Here is a 22,043-nt window from a genome sequence, read left to right on the forward strand (position 1 = left end):
TAAGATAGTCAAAAACTAACTTATTCTAAAGTCAAAGAGGCCAAGTTCGACAGTGATGGACAGTAGCTTAGCCAAAAAGATCCTAAGTAAAGAGAGTCCTCACATGCATCCATATAAACAAGACAACAGATTCGTTAGTCGTGAATACGTATTACAGAAGTCAACAATCCTATCAGTTGTTATCCATGTCCTACTTAAGAAGGCCAAGAAAAGCAGTTCCCACTGCAGATCTCGAAAAAAATTTGACAGCTCTAAGGAGGACTCATCCTTTACTAAGAGCTCGAACTCTGATGACCAAATGTTTTAATACTAAGAGGAAGCACTTTTATAGAGCCAATCAATATGACTTTCTCGAAGATAAGAGCAAGAAACCAAAGAATTCAAGGACGGCAGACAAGCACTAAAATTTGATACCTTTTCAGGTTTTCGAGATACGCACAAGGCCCTAGCTTTTATTCAACAGTTTGACATAGCTTTTTATGGAGGGCGCTATTGCAAGATTAGAAGGGCAGCATCCTATTTGAAAGGAAATGCACGGACATGGTGGTCGACTCTTCTCTTACAAAAAGAAGCACCGACAAAGTGGCCAAAATTCAAGAAACTTTTTATTTCCTCGTGGTTCACTAAAAAGTACGAACATGACGTGAATACCACCTGGAATCATCTTAGGATAGCCAAGGCACATACTCTAGATATTTATTGCGAGAGATTTTGTAATGTTTTTTTACCTGCTGCATCTTTTAAAAAATCAGTTTTAAGAAGCAAATCGAGCGATTTTGCTCTGGACTTCCCAAAGAGATTTGAGACTACTACTTATTACAGAAATCTAAATCCATACAGCAACTGATGGGACATGCTAAGCAAGGGTTGCTATGCATTCAGGTAACTTGACTTATCCAATAGAACAACTTTCGACGAATGATGACAAAAGAAGAGGAAAGAAAGATGCTCGTCCTCGACTGACAAAGGAACATAAAGATGAATCCCTCAAAAGGGGGAAGTGTTTTGAATGTGGGGAACAAGGACATATATCTGCACGATGTCCCATAAAGGCACAAGAATAAGAACAACTGACACACTGAAATAGAATTGGACGAGGAGATACTCGCTCCAGGACAGATACTGGATAGAAAATTGAAAATTGAAAAGAAAAAAAAGGATACTGATATAATGATTGCATTTTGCTTTATGACTTTAGGACTGAACCATTTTGAAATAGAAATTTTCGAACCTGACTCTGAATTATGTAAGAAATTGATGTGTTTGGAAGATCTAGTTATTTGTGAACAAATAACACGAGAAATCGAGAATGAGATCATGACGAATTTGCGTATCGATGCAATTGGGAGCAATGACGGCTCAAAATTGAACTTGATTACAATTCGAAATAAGAATCATGAATTTTAAATAATGATGATGACCGATAATCATTGACATGACTCAAACTGTGGTGAGTGCATCAAGAGTTCCCGAGGGATTAGATGGCTACACAGAGATAAGACGACTAGGCTGAATGATTGAAACACTCTGTTCAGTATGAATTCAGTGTGTGATTGATAAACTGGAATTTCCGGAAATGAATCTGATTTTTGATTACTCACAGATGCGATTGTGTTTGAGTGCAAGATTGAAAGACGAAATGATTGACAAAATGACTACAACATTTCGGTCTTGAGAAATCTATAGACATGATCGCAATAAGAATTAGTTAATCTGAAATCACTGAGGTCCAGTGTAAATCTAGGTGCGGTTGATATATACGTTGCCATGAATCATAGTCCTAAATCTGGATGGATTCTACGTTATATGATTTATATGTGATGTGAATGTGCAGTGACTGTCGTCTTCGTGCAAGTGCTAGATTTATGTCGTCTAGTGCATCGGTACTTAGAGTCGACGTCTATTCAATTGATTTATGGCTTAGTGTCTAATTTTGCAAACGTAATCAAGGACAATTACAATTCTTTCAAGAGGGGGGTATGTCACAAACTCGTGACGAGGCAGCTCGGGACAGAAGCTGCAGAAGCTAATAACATGCTAACGTGGCAGCAATACGAAACCTCCGCGTTTTGCGCTGACATGCAACATGGTAGGCTGTACGGATTTCCGCAATCCACACTGGTTGCTTTTTGGCCCAGTGCTTTTGAGTTTGAAAGCTTTTCATATAAATTCCTTTTGAGTTTGTAACAAAGCCAAGGGCATATAAATTTGAACCCAAAGCCACTTCTTCTCTCAGTTTTTGTTGACGAGCACCTGAGCAAAGAAGGCCCACGGGAATTCTACTTTGCTCGAGCATTAATATAAAAATAAATATCCAGATTTTGGGGCGAATACCTCTAGGCACGGAACTACGCTAGGCCATGTCCACTCTGTGTGATAAAATTGTGAAGTATTTTAAGTGATTCTCTCGTGTGTCGTACCCGATTTCCGACTTGGGGTGCCCAAGTCTGTTACATCCGGAGTAGGGATTTCTTTTCCAATTCCTCTCATCACCTTCATGCAAAGTATCCATTCCGCTTGCGGTGATGACCATGCACTAAATCTTGGAGTCCTTTGGTTCTTGGGTTCTTGGGTTCTTGGGGCACTTGGGTTCTTGGTACTGCTTACAATCTATGTTTAAGAAGGCTTTTCTCTTCCTTCTTGCAGGTGCACCTTTCGGGAGCCTTATGTCATATCAAGATTTCTTTTTTCCACCTCACGTCCATGCAATGTGCAAGGTCCACTTGTTACCATATACATGTGGTAGTGATGTGTGTGAACACACTAGGACCGCCGGGGCATTTTTTCCCTCTTTAAGAGGTTTTTCCCCCCGAGCATTGTATATACGCCCATCACTCTAGGGCTATCTATCTTTCCATTGCACACTCTCTATTGTGTGCCTTGAGCTTCCTTTGTCTTCTCCAAGCTGTGTGCGTTTCTCTGCAACCCTAATTCCAACCATTGGTATCAGAGCAGGTTACGTCCTCCAGGGCTTAGTCGCCAATTGCTCCAGCACACGCCTGCTCACTTTCTCCGATTACAATGAGGTTTGGCGAGAGTTCGCAGGTCAACAAATATTTTTGATTCGGGCTCATTTCAGCCTCCGTTTTCACTACAGGCAGGTCTGCACAGGCTATTTCGTCATTTTGTGCAGAATTTCTGTCAGTGCCATTCTCTGCATGACAGGTGCCTTACAGTCTTCTACGGTTTGTGCTATATAGCACGTGTTGTTCCCACTTCGTTTCTCCTCATTTCGGACAGTTTTCACATCAGGTGCATCATTTACCACGACTGACAACAACATAGATGTGTTCAAGATGTTTGCTGCTGAAGACAAGTTGGATGGGAAAAATTACCCTATGTGGGCTTACATGATGCAACATGTTCTTGTGTCAAAGGGCGTCTAGAACATTATGCAGGGCATTGATGTACGTCCTAGTTCAGAGGATGCAGGCGATGTTGAGGATGTTGCAGGTCTTGTTGCAAGGATTGCTACTATTAGAGTTGTTTTGCCTACGGCAAAACAAGCTCGTTGGGATGCAAAGGATGCGCAGGCTCATGCATTGATTGCATTGTTTGTGAAGCGCACCATTGTTCCTCACATCCGTTCAGCAAAATTTGCAAAACAAGCTTGGGATATTTTGGTTGTTAGTCTTTATGCAAGTCGAAATGAGGCTAAAATTGCTTTGCTGCGTAAAGAGCTAGAGTCGAAGATTATGCATGAGAAGATGATATGGACACTTTCCTTGCTAGTGTCAAGGATATCAATGAGCAACTTATTTCTGTAGGTGAAGTCATTTCAGACAGTTCCCTTGTGTAGATTATTCTTGATGCCTTACCAGATTCTTACCAGACTTTTGCTAGTACTTGGAGACTTATGACCAAGGAAATCCTGAAGTTGTCAAGTTTGATGCATTATGCACATTGCTGTTGCAAGAGTCACTTTCTAGAAAAAACAGGACTAGGCAGCGTGCAGTTGAACAGGCTTTTATTGCTTCTCAGAGAAAGGGTGGTAACGGCAATACAACCACTTCTTATGGTTCTGCTGCGAGTGGAAAAAATTATGTTCCTAATGCTTCTGCTAGCAGCAATTCGTCTGGAAATTCTGGTGATAAGGGCAAAAAGAAAATGCGTTGCCATTATTGTAAAGCTAATGATCCCTTGATCAAGTCGTGTCCTAAGTTGAAGGCCAAAGAGGCTAAGAAGAAAGAGGGTGGTTCTACTGCAAATGCTGGTTCCACTACAAATGCAGCCATTGTTGAGTCTTCTGTAAAAGGAGACTGTGTTGCTGATATTGATGCAGAATGGGCTTTTAGCACAGAGTGCACTTACAATCCTGCTGTCCATGATGCATGCTTGTCAGTTGCTACAGATTCACATGTGTGGTATTTCGACAATGGTGCCACAAAGCACATTACCTCACATCGTGAATTGTTCACCTCTCTCGAGTCTGTCCCTCATGGGAATTCAGTCACTTGTGCCAACAATGTCTCTTATCCGGTTCAGGGAGTAGGAAAGATTATGCTTACTGCTGCAAATGGCAGTTCTTTCACACTTGTTGATGCACTTTATGTACCTAGGATCAAGAAGAATCTCTTGTCTGTATCCGCACTTGCTAGACATAGACTTGTAGTCAAATTTGTGGATGACAGATGTACAGTTCGTGATCTCAGTTTTGGTGATGAAATTGTTGCGTCTACCCTTTTGTGCCGTGGGCTGTATAAGCTCACTTTGTATGACAAGTGTGGACAAAATTTTGCAACTACTGTTGCAGAATCAAGGGCTATTTCAGATGCAAAACTTTGGCATACACGTTTGGGTCATCTGAATTTTGCCAGTTTGCTACATTTGCAGAAATCTGATATGGTTGCTTCTTTGCCGCCTCTTGAAGCACCTGTCAAACTGTTTGTGAAGGCTGTATTTTGGGTAAGATGCAACGTTCTAAGTTTCCAAAGGATGGTTCAGTTCGGGCCACATGCAGGTTGCAGCTTGTGCATAGTGATGTTTGTGGGCCCATGCAAACTCCGTCCTTGGGCAATTACCTGTACTTCGTGACTTTCATTGATGATTACTCCAGGCATGCATGGGTATTTCCGCTTAAAGCGAAGTCCGAAGTTTTTATGTGCTTCAAACAATTTCTGGCTATGGCTGAAAATGTCTCGAAATGTACTATGGGCACCTTCCGTTCCGATCGAGGGGGGGAGTATATGTCTCATGAATTTAATGCATTTCTGGCTAGTCGTGGGATAAAACACCAATGTACAGTGCCTTATACACCTCAGCAAAATGGTGTTGCTGAGAGGAAAAACAGGTCACTTAGGGAAATGGCACGATGTATGGTCAAAAGTCAAGCTTTGCCGCATTCTTTTTGGCTTGAGGCCATCATGTGTGCCACTTATGTACTAAACAGGTGTCCTACGAAAGCTTTGCAATCTATTACTCCATATGAAGCATTGCATGATAGAAAGCCTTCTATTGAGCACGTGCGTGTTTTTGGCTGTTTGGCATATGCTTTGGTGCCACAAATACAGCGCAGAAAATTGGATGATAAGGCTGTTAGATGCATTTTTGTTGGTTATAGTGCTGAAAGCAAAGGTTACAGGTTGTATCATCCGCAAACAAAACGTATTCTGGTTTCACGGGATGTAGTGTTTGTGGAAGATTCTGTTCAGCCCTTGTTGTCATGTACTAGAGACAATAATGTAAGCTCCCAAGAGATTTATGACACTTTGTTGCCTCTTTTCAGTGGTAGAAATATGAATGTAAGTTCCAATGAGACAAATGTACAACCTATGGGGGTTTTTGAAAATGTTTGATGCAGATGTACATGATGTACTTGATGAGGAAAGCGCTGAAAAAATGAGCAAGCTAGAGGTATGCCAAAATGACTGATGCACACTTTACGTGACAGCAAATTGGATGCACCTTTGTCTAGTCGAACTCGTTCAGGCTCTCGCCATGCATCTTATACATCAGATTGTTATGCTTTGACTGTGTCTAGCTTACATGATGTTGAGGAGCCTCTATCTTTTGATGAAGCACAGAATTCAGAAAATTGGATGGCTGACATGCAATCAGAATATGATGCACTTATAGAAAATGACACATGGACTTTATGTGATTTGCCTCCTGGCAAAAAGGCCATTGGTACGAAGCGGGTTCAAGTTGAAACGCAAGCCGGATGGTGAGATCGATCGCCATAAGGCTCGACTTGTTGCAAAGGGTTATGCACAACAAAAAGACATAGATTATGAAGAGACTTTTGCTCCCACTTGTCGTATGACTACTGTGCGTTTTCTATGTGCATTGGCAGCTCATTTTGGTTGGGATGTACATCAATTAGACATTGTTATTGCTTTCTTAAATGGTGACATATTTGAGGAAGTTTATGTAACACAGCCTCGCGGTTTTGTCATAAAAGGACAAGAGGACAAAGTGTGCAGATGTAAGAAGGCTTTGTATGGGTTGAAGCAATCTCCTCGTGCTTGGTATGAGAAAGCTGACACTCATTTAGTCAAACGAGGCTTTCGTAACAATCCAACCTAAAGCACATTGTATGTAAAGCGTGAGGGTGATGTACTTCTGTAAGGTGCAGCGGAATGAATGTTGTATTTTCTCAAGATTAGTGATCTTTATTGCTCAAGGTTCCTTTTAGTTCTTAGGGAAAGAGAGAGCTTTCCGTCTTATGGAGAGTGTTATGATCACGAATAAAGTGAGTGGATATTGTGCGTGCAAGTGAATGAGACTAAGAGAAGGGGAGAGAAGAGATACGACACCCGAGAGGTTGTAAAACCCTCCTCCGAAGGCCCCACTCTCGTCGGCGAGAGTGGTCTACTTTGATTGCACGAAGGTGTACAATGCGAATGCAATGGACTGATGCAATGGGACTATGCCGATGACGACGACGATGATGACGACGACTTCGTGATGGCTGAAATCTGGGATCTTCTAATCGCTGAATTTCGGGACTATTTCGGTGGCTGAAAATGACTGTTTTGGCTGCGTTTTTATGGCTGAAAATGGGGGAACATCTGCAACCAATCTGGGGGCTGATCTGCTACTGTAACCTAGGGCTGAAAATCTGCTGAACTTGGCTGAGGCTGCCGGTCTATGGCTGCGTTTTGCTGTTGTCCTTGCGATTGGGAAACGCTGATGGTGCTGCTGCGATTAGGGCTGAAAACGCTGGCATTTGCAACCCAAAAACGCTAGAGTGGCTTTGTCAAAAACACTACTTCTACTGCTTTGCTTGGCGAGGAAGCTTGGTGCAAAAACGCTAGATGAAAGGGGTACAACACGATGGTTGTCTGCTGGAAAACGCCAGGCCAATGGACTTGATGACGATGTTGCTGCTGTGGGGAAAAATGCCCAAGGTGGGAACTTGCCCGGCGAGGATGGAATCCAAAAACGCTGGGGGTGCTGGGGGGTGCTACTGAGAAGTTGCCTGTTGAGCAGGAAGCTCCTGCTGCCTCTTCTGCCAGAAAGTGCTAACTTGGGTTTGCTTATATATTAACTTAGCAAAATGGCCCTACCTACTTTTGTTGGAAAGTCACATTAAAATAATAAGTGAAAATAACCAAAAATAGGAAAATAGGCTAAATGCACTCGAAAATTCCCCTAACTGATACTAATGGATTCTGATGGGAATTCCGATGATCATGCTGTGTGCAACCGGAGGATATGCATCCATGCTAAGTGACTGGGCATGCACGGTCTACGAATAGACTCACAAAATTGCCAGATCATCGCTAATCTAAACTGACTGGATTGATTGAACCCTGCTGTGGTGTAGCTTGTCCACGGACACATAGGGTTGTGATGTGTCACAAGACATCCCCTCCTTTTCAAAGTGAGGTACTGGTACCGAACTGTATGGTGTCGAGGGAAATCGCCAATAGCATCCGGAATCCTGGAAGGGACTCTTCGCCGGCCAACTCTGATGTGTGGGTCATGCGGTACTTGAACTTCATAAAGGTCTGCAACGCTTGCTTCTTTGGGCCGCGCCGAAAGCGACAAAGTCTTTTGTGGCTTCGTCCTTGCTTCAACTTCCTCTAGAGTCCTGCTTCTTTCGTCTTCAAGAATCTCCATGGCTGAAAATTGCTGAAACCATCTCCAACACAAAACCATGAACAAACCCATTCCATGTAAAGTGAAGGAAAAAAATATTGTCTTCTCTAAAGACTGTGTATGCAATGGAGATGAACATAGATACGGAGTGACAACCCGTTCATCAAACACATGCAAACAATGCGTTCGAATCTTTTCTATTTGATCAAAATCAATCAACTGTGGCAAATCACAATGGAAATACCCATGCTTGGAGCTCATACAATCATGTGATCTTTCGGAAACTGTGTCATGCAAAGGAAGAGACATGGAATGTGACTTCCTGACATACAAACTTTTCAACTTTTCGTGAACAATCCGCATACATTTGTGTTCATTCATGAGAGAAACGTGCTCAACATACAATATGTCATGCCTAGGAAAAGGGATCAAATAACGATGCTAACTAAAATACAGGAAACCTTCACGAATGAAACACTCGAACAATGCGTGCGTATCAATCATGCGAACACATAATACTCCCTGTGAGGGTTCTTTAGACCAAGGCTCGAGAGCCAGGATCGCTTCTTCGGGATCTATCGGATCTTCTTGTGGGGGATCTGTGAACCTTGACTCGAAAGTCAAGATCGATTCTTGGTGATTGATCGAATCTACAACGAGGTTAGCTTCTGTCACAAAACGGGAGCGTACACAAGCACTTAGAAAATCTGAAAATTATAATACTTTGCAAACACGAGAGAAGGGAGAAGATCAACACAGTATTGGGGAGCAGAAGATGGGCTGGTCCCCCCCCCCCGTTAAGAGTATTCTTTTATTCAGGGAGAATTCTTATACAAGCACGAGAACCCGAAGAAAACCCCTCCGTTCTGTAATCTTAGACCCGAAGGTCGTGCTTTCCCGTAAAGGGCTTGGGCACAAGGCCGTTCCTTCCCGTAAGGGACTTAGGCGCAAGGCCCTACTTTCCCGTAAGGGACTTCGGCGTAAAGTCGTACTTTCCCGTAAGACGGGAGCTTCCTGCAAAACAAACCACACAAAGCAACAATTCTCAATGCGTATCAACACTGTATACCTGTCGCTCCTTACTCGGAAAAGCGACCTTCGTACTCAGTCGTCACACGAACACTTGCAGTTTCCGTCGCCAATCTCTGCTCCAGAATCCCAGCGCTAGTGCTTTCTGCTGCTTCCGGCCTGTTGAAAACTGGAACGCTGGCTACCCTTTTTATAGGGTCTGACACCCGGCGGGAAGAGCCGAAAAGCGGAGCCCTGGCGCCCTAGAGAGAGGAGAGAGAGAGAGAGATCGCTAGGCTTGGCGCTTTTTAGAGAGAGGAGAGAGAGAGATCGCAAATCAGTCCCCTGCCTTGGTTTTAGCGCTAGCTTTTTTTTATAAGGGCCTTGCTTGCTTTATTTTATTAATAAAAGGGCTGGTCACTTTAAAGTGACCGGCCACTTTATAAAATAAAGTGTGAACCTGTTCAAACTTTAAAAACTCACTCAATTAGTGAAAATAATGCTACACGGACACATTCCAGGCGTCCCCGGGTGCAGGACACGACACAGATGCAATGCAAACACAGACTCCTCGCGGGAAAGCATCTGTCCTGCCGCGACATTCCTGCTTTTCGTAAAAAGCTTCATTGAACCCATCTTTATTCTTGTGCTTGCGTTCTTACGCGTATTTTCTTACTCAGTTCGGATTTCCTCCTTAGCCTACGGGATGCCCCCTTACTGATGCACCCGTCACCCATCGTGTGACGCATCAGAGGCACTCGTAACCCGGCCCTTTCCACCGAACTTACGGAAACTCCTTCGCGATGTTTACCGTCACCCATCAAATGACACATCAGAGTTGTCCGTTCCTGATGGCAGTTCCTGTAGCTACAATCTTTTAACAGTTCTTAGTGCACATAATAAAATATCATTAAAAAGAGAGATTAATCATTAAAAATAAGAAAATAGTCCAATTAGCAACATCCCTCTGGCTTCTAAACAGTTGACCTCAACTGTAGTGCTTAGACATATACCTCCAGTATCTCGGGATAAGCTACTAATTCCTCTTGCGTCATCCACTGAGCATCTAGATTCGAATAGTTCTTAAACTTAACCAAATACTTCCGTGTTATCTTTCCGGATTTTGAGAGACCGCTCCTGATGACTTACTATCTGCTCCGGTTGGAGTATTTCTTCTGTTTCCTCAACCTCGGGAGGTTCCTCACCGCTAGGCTGGCTTGGAGGCGGTCCCACATACAGCCGGAGTAAACTGACATGGAAAGCATTATGGATCTTCCAATTAGGCGGTAGCTCTAATCGGAAAGTAACATCATTCACTCGCCCAGTGATCTTAAACGGCCCATAATAACAGGTAGAAAGTTTCACCACCTTCCCCTTATGAGACGCTTGTTTCTTAAGTCTTGCCTTCTCAAACTTGAGTAAGACTAACTGTCCGACTGTTAAGTCGAGATTCCTTCTGTGCTTGTCTGCAGCTTTCTTATGCTTTTCTTGAGAGCGTAGAATAGCTCTCCTAACTTGCCCGTAGGCTGTGTCCAAGTCCCGGACAAATTCATCTGCTGCAAAGATCTTATCCTTAGTTAAAAGGATGGGTGGAAGCAAAGGCTTACCATAGAGAATCTCAAAAGATGCTTTCCCTGTCGATGAGTGTATGGTATTGTTATACGCATACTCGACAAGAGGCAAATATTTCTCCCAGTCAGATTGCTGGTCTGACACATAAGCTTTTAACATATCCAATACTGTGGAATTGGCTATCTCACTCTGCCCATCCGTTTGAGGATGGTAGGCAGATGAAAAATTCAGCTTCGTACCAAGATTATCCATCAAGGCACGCCAAAAATTTCCTGTCATGCGAGGATCTCGATCACTCACAATTGACTTAGGCATTCCATGATGCTTAAAGATCTCTGCCAGGAAGACCCTAGCCATATGATCTCCTTTGATCATTTTCTTGACCGGTATGAAGTGTGCTAGCTTGCTAAACCTGTCCACAATGGTCCAGATCGCGTCATTTCCAGTCTGAGTTCTAGGGAGGTCCATGATGAAGTCCATGGCAATACTTTCCCAAGGTTCATTAGGCACAGGCAAAGGTTGTAGCAACCCAGGCGTCTTATGCCGATCATACTTCACTTTTTGGCAAACCAAACATTCCCTGACATACTTATCAATGTCTGCTTTAAGGCTAAGCCAAAAGAAATATCTTTCCATTGCTAAGGTTGTAGGGAGAATACCCCGATGACCCGCATAAGGCGAAGCGTGTGCTTCATCCATGATCTTCTTTCTTAATGGTTCCGCCACACATATGGCCTGATGGTGGTAGAGATAACCGTCCCGAATGGAATAGGGAAACTCATTCTCTCCATGATGTAGCTTTCTCCAAATGGTGGAGAAAGCTGGATCATTCGGATACAAATCCGGTAGTGCTTCTAATTCTTGGTGATACACCGAAGTGATAGCGTTCACCCTTGGCCGCCTAGACAATGCGTCTGTGACCACATTCTTGCTCCCAGCCGTGTGAAGGATCTAGAAGTGAAACATAGACCAAAAGTTTGCCCATCTTATCTGCTTCTCAGATAGTTTCCTTTGCGTAAGAAAATACCGCAAACTCTGGTGATCAGTCTTGATCACAAAATCCGCTCCTAGAAGATAGTGCTTCCAGTTGGATAAGGCGTGAATCACAGCCGTGAGTTCCTTTTCATAGATTGATGCATGCAACTCTGCATCCTTAAGCCGTCTGCTTTCATAAGCCACTGCATGGCCTTCTTGGTTTAACACTGCTCCGATGCAATCACCTGAAGCATCGCAGTGAACCTCAAATGGTTTCCTTAAGTCAGGCAATATCAAAATAGGTCCATGGCTTAGCAAGTACTTGAGCCGATCAAAAGCTCCTTGTTGTCTCGATCCCCATCTAAAAGGAATCTTTTTCTTTGTCAAATCATAAAGTGGTCTTGCTACATGAGCAAATCCTCGGACAAACCTTCGATAATATGAACATAATCCCAGAAAGCTACGTACATCATGTACCGTAGTGGGAATAGGCCAATCTTCTACCACTCGGATCTTGGCAGGATCCATACTCACTTTATTGTGGGAGACTATATGGCCGAGATAGTGTATCTCAGAGAGAAAGAACTCGCTCTTCTTTGCATTCACATGCAACTCATGCTTTCGTAATTCTTGAAACACTAAGTCCAAGTGCTTCCGATGTTCCTCTTCTGACTTAGAGAAGATGAGTATGTCGTCAAAGAATACTCCCGTAAAAGCTCGATACGGGCTGAAAATGCGGTCCATCATGCGATTGAACGTAGCAGGAGCATTGGTCAAGCCGAAAGGCATTACCAAGAATTCATATAGTCCAAAGGTTGTGCGGAAAGTAGTCTTATGGACATCCTCAGGGGTGATCCGTATCTGATGATACCCACTCTTTAAGTCTATGCGACTAAAGACACTTGTACCCTGCAACTTATCAAGTATATCATCAATCCGAGGGATCGGAAAGCGATTCTTGATTGTGATCTTGTTTAAAGACCGATAGTCTATGCACATTCGAAACGTGCCATGTTTCTTCTGCACCAGTAGAACTGGAGAGCAGTAGGGTGAAGCACTTGGCCGTACTAACCCTTTCTCTAGAAGCTTGTTGACTTGCTTCAAAATTTCCTCTTGCTGAGCAAGACTTACCCGATAAGGGGGTTGATTGGGAGGCGAGCTACCCGGTATGAGATCTATGCGGTGATCTTCCGGGCGTACCGGAGGGAGTTCATAAGGAATTGTTTCTGTGAAACAATCCTTGTACTTTTCAATAAATTGAAGACGCTTAATTTCCAGACTAGAGAGAGAGTCCCTACTAGTTTTATCCTTTGCAAAAATCAAGTAAGCAGAAACACACTTCTTCATTTCTTTCTTAATGGAGATATGGCTTACAATTGGGAACTGCCAATCTCCTGCATCAGCTTGAATCTTTATTTTCTTACCCCCATGATCAAAAGTGAGGGTCTTTTCCACATAATCGGGAATAGGTGTCATGTGAAAGTGCCATGGCATACCCAAGATGATATCACATCCCTCAATAGGTGCCATCAAAAATGATTCGCGGTCCTTGTACTCGCCAATCCGAAGATTGAGCTGTCCTTGCACGGGAGTTGCATTGGTTGTCAACCCCTCGAATGCCGATCCGGATGTAACCGGTGTGCCAAGCTGAGCCGGTGTGAGACACAAACGTTCCGCACTATCCAGGGAGATGAAGTTATCCGTGGATCCTGGATCATAAAGAATCAGTACTCGCTGGTTGTTCAAAGACCCCCAGCCCTTCAGAAGTTGACGCTTCCCTTTCTCCATTTCTGTGTTTCCTTGAACATCTGGGATTGAGTTCGAGCTTGGCGGTGCAGGTTCCTTCCTTGCTTTTTCTTGCCTCGTAGAGGCTTGTTCTTGCCGTTGCTGCTTTAGCGAGCAATCCGGTTTCATATGTCCTTTCTCGCCACAGTAGAAGCATCTTCTTCCTCTCTGAAAGTTTGAAGTTGAGTAGGAGAAAGATACTTAGTTCGCTTGCCAGTGCCCTCTGGCTTCTTAGAGTGGTCATCGTCCCTAGATGGAGGACGTTTTCTTCCTTGGCTCCCTTGGTCATCGTAGACCCCTCTTTGTCTTGCACGGTAAGTGCTATGCTCCATCTTTCTGGGCGTTCCAGTTGAGTGCAAATCCTCAGCAATGATTGCTGACTCCATCATCCTCTGAAGAGTATCATGCGGATACACTTTCATACTCTTTCGAAGTTGCGGTTGGAGACCCGCTTCGAACTTTCTTTTCTTTTCCTCGTCGGCAATCTTCATGAAGGGAGTGACCTTCAGAAGAACCGACCAATACTTGTCCACATAAGTCGATACCCTTTCATGTTCCTTCTGGGCAAGCCAGTCCCATTCCTTCCGTATGTCTTGCTCGAAGTTAGGTGGAAGAAATTGTTCATAAAATTCAGATTTGAAGCTCTCCCAAGTTCTGGCCTAAGACCTTCCAGAATCTTGGCTAAACACCAATTACTTGCCGTTTCCTTGAGGTGCATCCCCACATGGCGTAATTTGGATCTTTCTGTGAAGTGCCCATTGGTAAAGGCGACTTCAAACTGTCTGATGAAGGACAGTGCTTTGGAGATGTCTCTCCGTCTGTTGTAGGTTTCGAACTTGATATCCTTGTCGCCCGATTTGAAGACTCTCATGCGATGTTGAGACTTGCGACCATGCTTCTTGAATCGAGGCTTATCTTTAGGTTGATGTAGGGTAGTGGCAGTAGTAGCGGCTTCCTTCTTCTGACAAGATGATCGAGAAGTGGAAGTATAATCAGGAGAGTAGGATGGAGATGAGATAGAGATGTCCTTGCTCTCGTCTAGCAGAGAGAGCGCTTTTTCCTGGCCTTTCCTTGGAGTAGGCCGTTCATTCCGATCCGAAAATCCTTTGTGCACCTCAGCACGTTCTTCTTCTCTTGCCTCCTGTGGTCTTACGCCAACAGTGTTGTCTAGATGCTTGGCCGTATCAGTTCCATTCATTTTCTTCATTCCGCCCAAGAGCTTTTGGACGTCTGGCAACAGTAAGATTTGTTGCAACTCCGCAAGCTGAGCTTGCACTTGTTGAAGCTCCTCTTCAACGCTTCTCCCTTGGCCCGAAATGGTTCTTCCCGTTCTTCTCGGAATCGTCCTTCTTTGCAGAGAAAGTGAGGAGTCCGAGCTCTGATACCACTGTCACAAAACGGGAGCGTACACGAGCACTTAGAAAATCTGAAAATTATAATACTTTGCAAACACGAGAGAAGGGAGAAGATCGACACGGTATTGGGGACCAGAAGATGGGCTGGTCCCCCCCCCCCCGTTAAGAGTATTCTTTTATTTAGGGACAATTCTTATACAAGCACGAGAACCCGAGGAAAACCCCTCCGTTCTGTAATCTTAGACCCGAAGGTCGTGCTTTCCCGTAAAGGGCTTGGGCACAAGGCCATTCCTTCCCGTAAGGGACTTAGACGCGAGGCCCTACTTTCCCGTAAGGGACTTAGACGTAAAGCCGTACTTTCCCGTAAGGGACTTAGGCGTAAAACCGTACTTTCCCGTAAGATGGGAGGTTCCTGCAAAGCAAACCACACAAAGCAACAATTCTCAATGCGTATCAACACTGTATACCTGTCGCTCCTTACTCGGAAAAGCGACCTCCGTACTCAATCGTCACATGAACACTTGCAGTTTCCGTCGCCGGTCTCTGCTCTAGAATCCCAGCGCTAGGCTTTCTGCTGCTTCCTGCCTGTTGAAAACTGGAACGCTGGCTACCCTTTTTATAGGGTCTGACACCCGGCGGGAATAGAGCCGAAAAGCGGAGCCCTGGCGCCCTAGAGAGAGGAGAGAGAGAAAGAGAGAGAGAGAGAGAGAGAGAGAGAGCTGGGCTTGGCGCTTTTTAGAGAGAGGAGAGAGAGATCGCAAATCAGCCCCCTGCCTTGGTTTTAGCGCTGGCTTTTTTTTTATAAGGGCCTTGCTTGCTTTATTTTATTAATAAAAGGGCTGGTCACTTTAAAGTGACCGGCCACTTTATAAAATAAAGTGTGAACCTGTTCAAACTTTAAAAACTCACTCAATTAGTGAAAATAATGCTACACGGACACATTCCAGGCGTCCCCGGGTGCAGGACACGACACAGATGCAATGCAAACACAGACTCCTCGCGGGAAAGCATCTGTCCTGCCGCGACATTCCTGCTTTTCGTAAAAAGCTTCATTGAACCCATCTTTATTCTTGTGCTTGCGTTCTTACGCGTATTTTCTTACTCAGTTCGGATTTCCTCCTTAGCCTACGGGATGCCCCCTTACTGATGCACCCGTCACCCATCGTGTGACGCATCAGAGGCATTCGTAACCCGGCCCTTTCCACCGAACTTACGGAAACTCCTTCGCGATGTTTACCGTCACCCATCAAATGACACATCAGAGTTGTCCGTTCCTGATGGCAGTTCCTGTAGCTACAATCTTTTAACAGTTCTTAGTGCACATAATAAAATATCATTAAAAAAAGAGATTAATCATTAAAAATAAGAAAATAGTCCAATTAGCAACAGCTTCGCTAGAAAAAGCATCAACTAAAACATCATCCTTGTGAACAATCACATCATCTTCATGCAAATCATCATGCTTGTCATTGTCATCCAAATCATTATGCAAATCATTGGCATCCAAATCATCATGCAAATCATTATCATTCAAATCATCATGCAAATCTTTGTGCTTATCATTGTCGATTAAAACATCATCATGCTTCACACAATCATGCAAATCATGTGTCATGCTTTGGAGAAGAAGAGACTGAGAGAGTCTCCGTCTCCTGAATCTCTTGCATCTGTGTCGGCACGGGATACAAGAGTCGCAAGAACTCTTGCATGTGTCGAACGCGCCGTTCTTGTCTTGCCTTTCTTTCGGCTTCTCTTTCTGCTTTTTCTTCTGCGTGTCTACGTTTCCTTTCTAAATTCTGTTTCAGAGACAATTGCTCCAAAGCCTCCATAGGAGTTAGTGCAATCCTTGAAGTAGACGGGGAAGGGTCAGAAAAACCTCCTGGTGGGGAAAATTCTTCTTCGCCTCACTCATGCTCATCACCTCCAAGCGAAGTATCCATTCCGCTTCGAGTGATGATCATTCTAAAGTCGTGGGTTCTTAAGTTTACGAGGAACTTGGGTCTTGAGGGTCTTGGTTCTTGGGTTCTTGAGGTTCTTGAGGTGTTCTTTCGCTTGCAAATCCCGTTGGAGAAGGATCTTCTCTTCACACGAGTTCTACCCTTTTCTGCGGGCGCACCCCTTGGCGGCCTTGCGCTCACACCAAGGTTGTTTTTTCCCACCTCACGTCGATTGGCAGGCCGCTAAGTGCACGGTCCGCTCTTTATGAGTGAAAAGAGACACAAGGGGAGGCTAGACAAGCCCTTCTTTCTTGGGATTCCTGTCACTCTTCAACAAAACACGATTAGGAATCGCCACGCCCAAGTAAACTTGGGTTCGTGCGATCGCAACAAGCAAAAAAAATTCTTGTGGTTCTTTCCTTGAGTAATGCAGAACACTTCCAAAGCTCTGATACCAATGTAAGGTGCAGCGGAATGAATGTTGTTGTATTTTCTCAAGATTAGTGATCTTTATTGCTCAAGGTTCCTTTTAGTTCTTAGGGAAAGAGAGCTTTCCGTCTTATGGAGAGTGCTATGATCACGAACAAAGCGAGTGGATATTGTGCGTGCAAGTGAATGAGATTGAGAGACAGAGAGAGAAGAGATACGACACCCGACAGGTTGTAAAACCCTCCTCCGAAGGCCCCACTCTCGTCGGCGAGAGTGGTCTACTTTGATTGCACAAAGGTGTACAATGCGAATGCAATGGACTGATGCAATGGGACTATGCCGATGACGACGACGATGATGACGACGACTTCGTGATGGCTGAAATCTGGGATCTTCTAATCGCTGAATTTCGGGACTATTTCGGTGGCTGAAAATGACTGTTTTGGCTGCGTTTTTATGGCTGAAAATGGGGGAACATCTACAACCAATCTGGGGGCTGATCTGCTACTATAACCTAGGGCTGAAAATCTGCTGAACTTGGCTGAGGCTGCCGGTCTATGGCTGCGTTTTGCTGTTGTCCTTGCCATTGGGAAACGATGATGGTGCTGCTGAGATTAGGGCTGAAAACGCTGGCACCTGCAACCCAAAAACGCTAGAGAGGCTTTGTCAAAAAAGCTACTTCTACTGCTTTGCTTGGCGAGGAAGCTTGGTGCAAAAACGCTAGATGAAAGGGGTACAACACGATGGTTGTCTACTGGAAAACGCCAGACCAATGGACTTGATGGCGATGTTGTTGCTGTGGGAGAAAAACGCCCAAGGTGGGAACTTGCCCGACAAGGATGGAATCCAAAAACGCTGGGGGTGCTGGGGGGTACTGCTGAGAAGTTGCCTGTTGAGCGGGAAGCCCCTGCTGCCTCTTCTGCCAAAAAGTGCTAACTTGGATTTGCTTATATATTAACTTAGCAAAATTGCCCTACCTACTTTTGTTGGAAAGTCACTTAAAAATAATAAGTGAAAATAACCAAAAATAGGAAAATAGGCTAAATGCACTAGAAAATTCCCCTAATTGATGCTAATTCCCCTAACTTATTATATGCATCCATGCTAAGTGACTGGGCATGCACGGTCTACGAATAGACTCACAAAATTGTCAAATCACCGTTAATCTAAAGATCACTGCTAATCTAAACTGACTGGACTGACTGAACCCTGCTGTGGTGTAGCTTATCCACGGACACATAGGGTTGGGATGTGTCATGTGACAACTTCTCATTGTGGTTCTTTATGTCGATGATTTGCTGATCACTGGACCAAATGAGAGACATATTGCTGAATTTAAGGCTGATTTAAATGCTACTTTCAAGATGAAAGATTTAGGGCTGTTGCATCATTACTTGGGTATACAGTTTAAGCAGTGTGATAGTGGTATTGCCTTGTGTCAGAAAAGTTACATAGAGACATTGCTATGTAAGTTTGGACTTGAGGATTGCAAACCTATTCCCACTCCCATGGAAACAAGTTTGAAGTTGAGTCTACACGATGCTAGCAATCCTGCTGATGTCACTCTTTACCAAACTGATGTTGGCTACCTCATTTATGTATGCAACACGAGGCTGGATATTCGGTTTGCAGTCTCACAGGTCAACAAATTTATGCATAGCCCAAGGTCTAAGCATTGGCAGGCTATCAAGAGGATTTTTTGCTACCTTAGTGGCACTTTACATCTTGGCTTGTTTTATCCCAAGGGAGGATCATTGCCGCCAGACTTACATGTTTTTTCGGACTCAGATTGGGCTGGTTGTTTTGACACGCGAGTGTCCACAAGTGGTTTTTGTTTCATGCTTAGCAGTTCATGTATATCATGGTTGAGCAAGAAGCAACCTACTGTGGCCACTTCGAGTGGTGAGGCCGAGTACAGAGCAATCTTCACAGCTACGGTTGAGTGTGTATGGCTCAGACGCCTTATGGCTGATTTGGGTGGTGTTGAACAGGACACTGCCAAAACTATCTACACTCACAATCAAAGCGCATTGGCAGTAGCGAGAAACCCAGTTTTTCATGCTCGCACAAAGCACATTGAGGATGTCAGAGAGAGGCTCTCAGCAGGAGAGATCAGCTTGGCTTATGTGCCAACACAGGACAACCTTGCAGATCTTTTCACAAAGACATTGTCTCGTGAGAAGCTTGAAGCTTGAAGCTTTTCGCAAAGCTTTGGGCTTACTCCCCTTTGTGGACTGATCATGTCCTCGGGGCATGGCACTTCCCTTTACTCATGTGCCAGCTCTCGTTCACCGCATCACTCCACGGGGGATTTGTTACCATATACATGTGGTAGTGATGTGTGTGAACATACTAGGACCGTCAGGGCACTTTTTCCCTCTTAAGGAGGTTTTTTTCCCGAGCATTGTATATACACCATCACTCTAGGGCTATCTATCTTTCCATTGCACACTAAGTAATACACTCTCCATTGTGTGCCTTGAGCTTCCTTTGTCTTCTCCAAGCAGTGTGCATTTCTCTGCAACCCTAATTCCAACACCACTCTCAATGAATAAAAAAGAGAAACAAGGGGAGACTAGACAAGCCCTTCTTTTCTGGCTTACGTGCCATTCTTCAAACACACAAATTAGAGAGATCAACACACCGAAGCGGTCTTAGGTTACTTCAATTTCAAGCAAGCAAATAAATTTATGTGGTTCTTTCATGGCTTAATGGCCCTTAAGACCAGCAATGAAGACAAGAGCGCACCCGATGCGAGAGTGGCTAATATCTGTAGGCAACAGGTATTAGTCGAAGGAATGGACACGAAAGTTCTTTGATCAAAAATCTCGGAGAGGTTCTTTAGGTTCTTTTCTTAAGCGATGATACCGAACACTGCCAAAGAGCTCTAATACCAATGTAATGTGCACCGGAAGTGATTTAGAGAGATGCTTTCAGTGAAGGTTTTTGTTTGAGAGAGAGAGAGAGAGAAGACTAACACCAGATGGATCCCAAGCCCCCCCCCCCCCAACCCCCCTCTATCGCAACGAACTTGCACATCCTCTAACACTTCTGCCCGACAGCAGACTCCTTAAGTTTTGGTATACTAATGATCCAAAGGAAGTGTTACAGGTATAGCATTCATGCCACATGACCATATTTCTCAAGGAAGCCCAACAACCCAAACAACAAACGACCGCTTCTATCTGGTAACGCAGAAAATAAGAAGCCGCGATTTCTGATTGGGTTAAATTTCTAACTAATAGACGTCCCTAGTGTGGTTTAAGTAGACCATTCCAGACACATCTCTCTCTCTCTCTCTCTCTCTCTCTCTCTCTCTCTCTCTCTCTCTCTCTAGAGAGAGAGTGAAAGAGAGTATTATTGTGCATACACAGATGTTAAAGTACAAGGAGTAAGCTATGGGGTAGCGGGCACCTAGAGAGACCTTTGGAACCTCCTCGATGGGCTCGGCACTTCGGAGTTCCGAATCCTCAAGTAGGCGGCGGGTTTGTGCAAGACGGGCAGGGGTGCGGGGAGCTTCAGAAGAGCCACTAGACATGCATCGCACCACGAAAAGCGGCACTGATGAGGAAGTCCGACATGTTCTCCATGACAGTATTGCTGAAGATGGAGACGGTATGAAGGAGTGTGAGTGCGGCAGGGCAAGTCGCAGGAGAGCAGAGCCCCCTACCAGCATCGCCATTCCCGCTTGTCTCATAAGCTCCTCGTACTACCTCGCTCTAACATGTTGAATTCACATGTAGGCTAGGAGCCACAGGGATCGGTTCAATCTATTATGATGCATGTCTGGATGGTATGCAATATTTATGGTTCAACACGTTCATGGTTCAATCTATGATATATTAACATGTAGGCTAGGATAGTGATAGTGAAGCTTCGGTTCAATCTATGATGCATGTCCTATCTTTTTTGGATGCTATGCAATATTTATGGTTCAACATGTTCATGGTTCAATCTATGATATATTAACATGTAGGCTAGGAGCCGCAGGGATAGTGAAGCTTCGGTTCAATCTATGATGCATGTCCTATCTTTTTTGGATGCTCGAAGCTTCGGTTCAATCTATGATGCATGTCCTATCTTTTTTGGATGCTATGCAATATTTATGGTTCAACATGTTCATGGTTCAATGTATGATCTATAAAATCTACACCTATCCTTGGAGTACTCTACACTTCATTGGGAGAAGAAGAAGAAGAAGAAGAGAGATATTACCGTCATCGGAACAATCCCAAAAGACCTCAAAGATCTATCCGACGAGCCTTAAACTCAAGACCAAGGGAACTAGGATAACCAATCTACCACACTTGGGTGATAGAAAGCAAAATACATGCAGTGTGACAAGGCCAACTACGATCGTCCAAGTGCCAAGACACCCGAAAATAGGTGTAAATTATAAATCTCACATACATGAACCATGAACATTTAGTCCATGTACAAAATAGTGAAGGCCAAGCATTGTGCAATGTGGTCACTTTAAGTATGGAAGGCAATTGAACACAGTTGAAGGATGAGCACCTTATGTAAAGGGAACTTTGAACCTTACCTATGGCATGGCCAAGTGAAAAGTAATGTCATTTTTTATTGTTGTTAGACTTTGGCAGACATTGGGTGCTCCAATGCTAAGCTAGAAGCAACATAGCCTTGGGGGTGCCTCTCCTAAAATGTAAGTGAACCACATGAGTTCATAGCAATGAGTCTTTTGTTTGATAAAATTTTACAATGCTACATTTACAAAGGGGGTTTTGTATTATATTTTGGAAAAGGGTTCTTAAGTTTCTCAAGAAAAAGGGGGTCATTGTAATACCTCGTAGCTTGTAAGTAGAGGGGCTTTTTTAATAACCTTTGAGTGCATGTGATATAGATGATTTTCCATAGGTGAACCACCCCGAGGACTTAGCAGTGATGTCCAAATCCTTTCCTTGCCCATAGCTCCTCT

General features: G+C 44.1%; 1 protein-coding gene across 2 annotated transcripts in view; it reads right to left on the minus strand.

Annotated features, from left to right (window-relative positions):
- The window catches only part of LOC147455449 (Class I peptide chain release factor), a 57,376-nt gene extending 36,506 nt beyond the window's left edge, over positions 1 to 20,870 (minus strand). For both annotated transcript variants that reach the window (XM_086514236.1, XM_086514237.1), the window contains exon 1: positions 20,519 to 20,870. In XM_086514236.1, coding sequence (XP_086370362.1) covers positions 20,519 to 20,801 — 283 coding nt within the window. In that variant the 5' untranslated portion in view covers positions 20,802 to 20,870. The remainder of the gene's footprint in view (positions 1 to 20,518) is intronic.
- Between the last annotated feature and the right edge of the window lie 1,173 nt (positions 20,871 to 22,043).

Source organism: Adiantum capillus-veneris, chromosome 6 (genome assembly GCF_014529385.1).
Source record: "Adiantum capillus-veneris isolate H3 chromosome 6, ASM1452938v2, whole genome shotgun sequence".
Lineage (NCBI taxonomy): Eukaryota > Viridiplantae > Streptophyta > Polypodiopsida > Polypodiales > Pteridaceae > Adiantum > Adiantum capillus-veneris.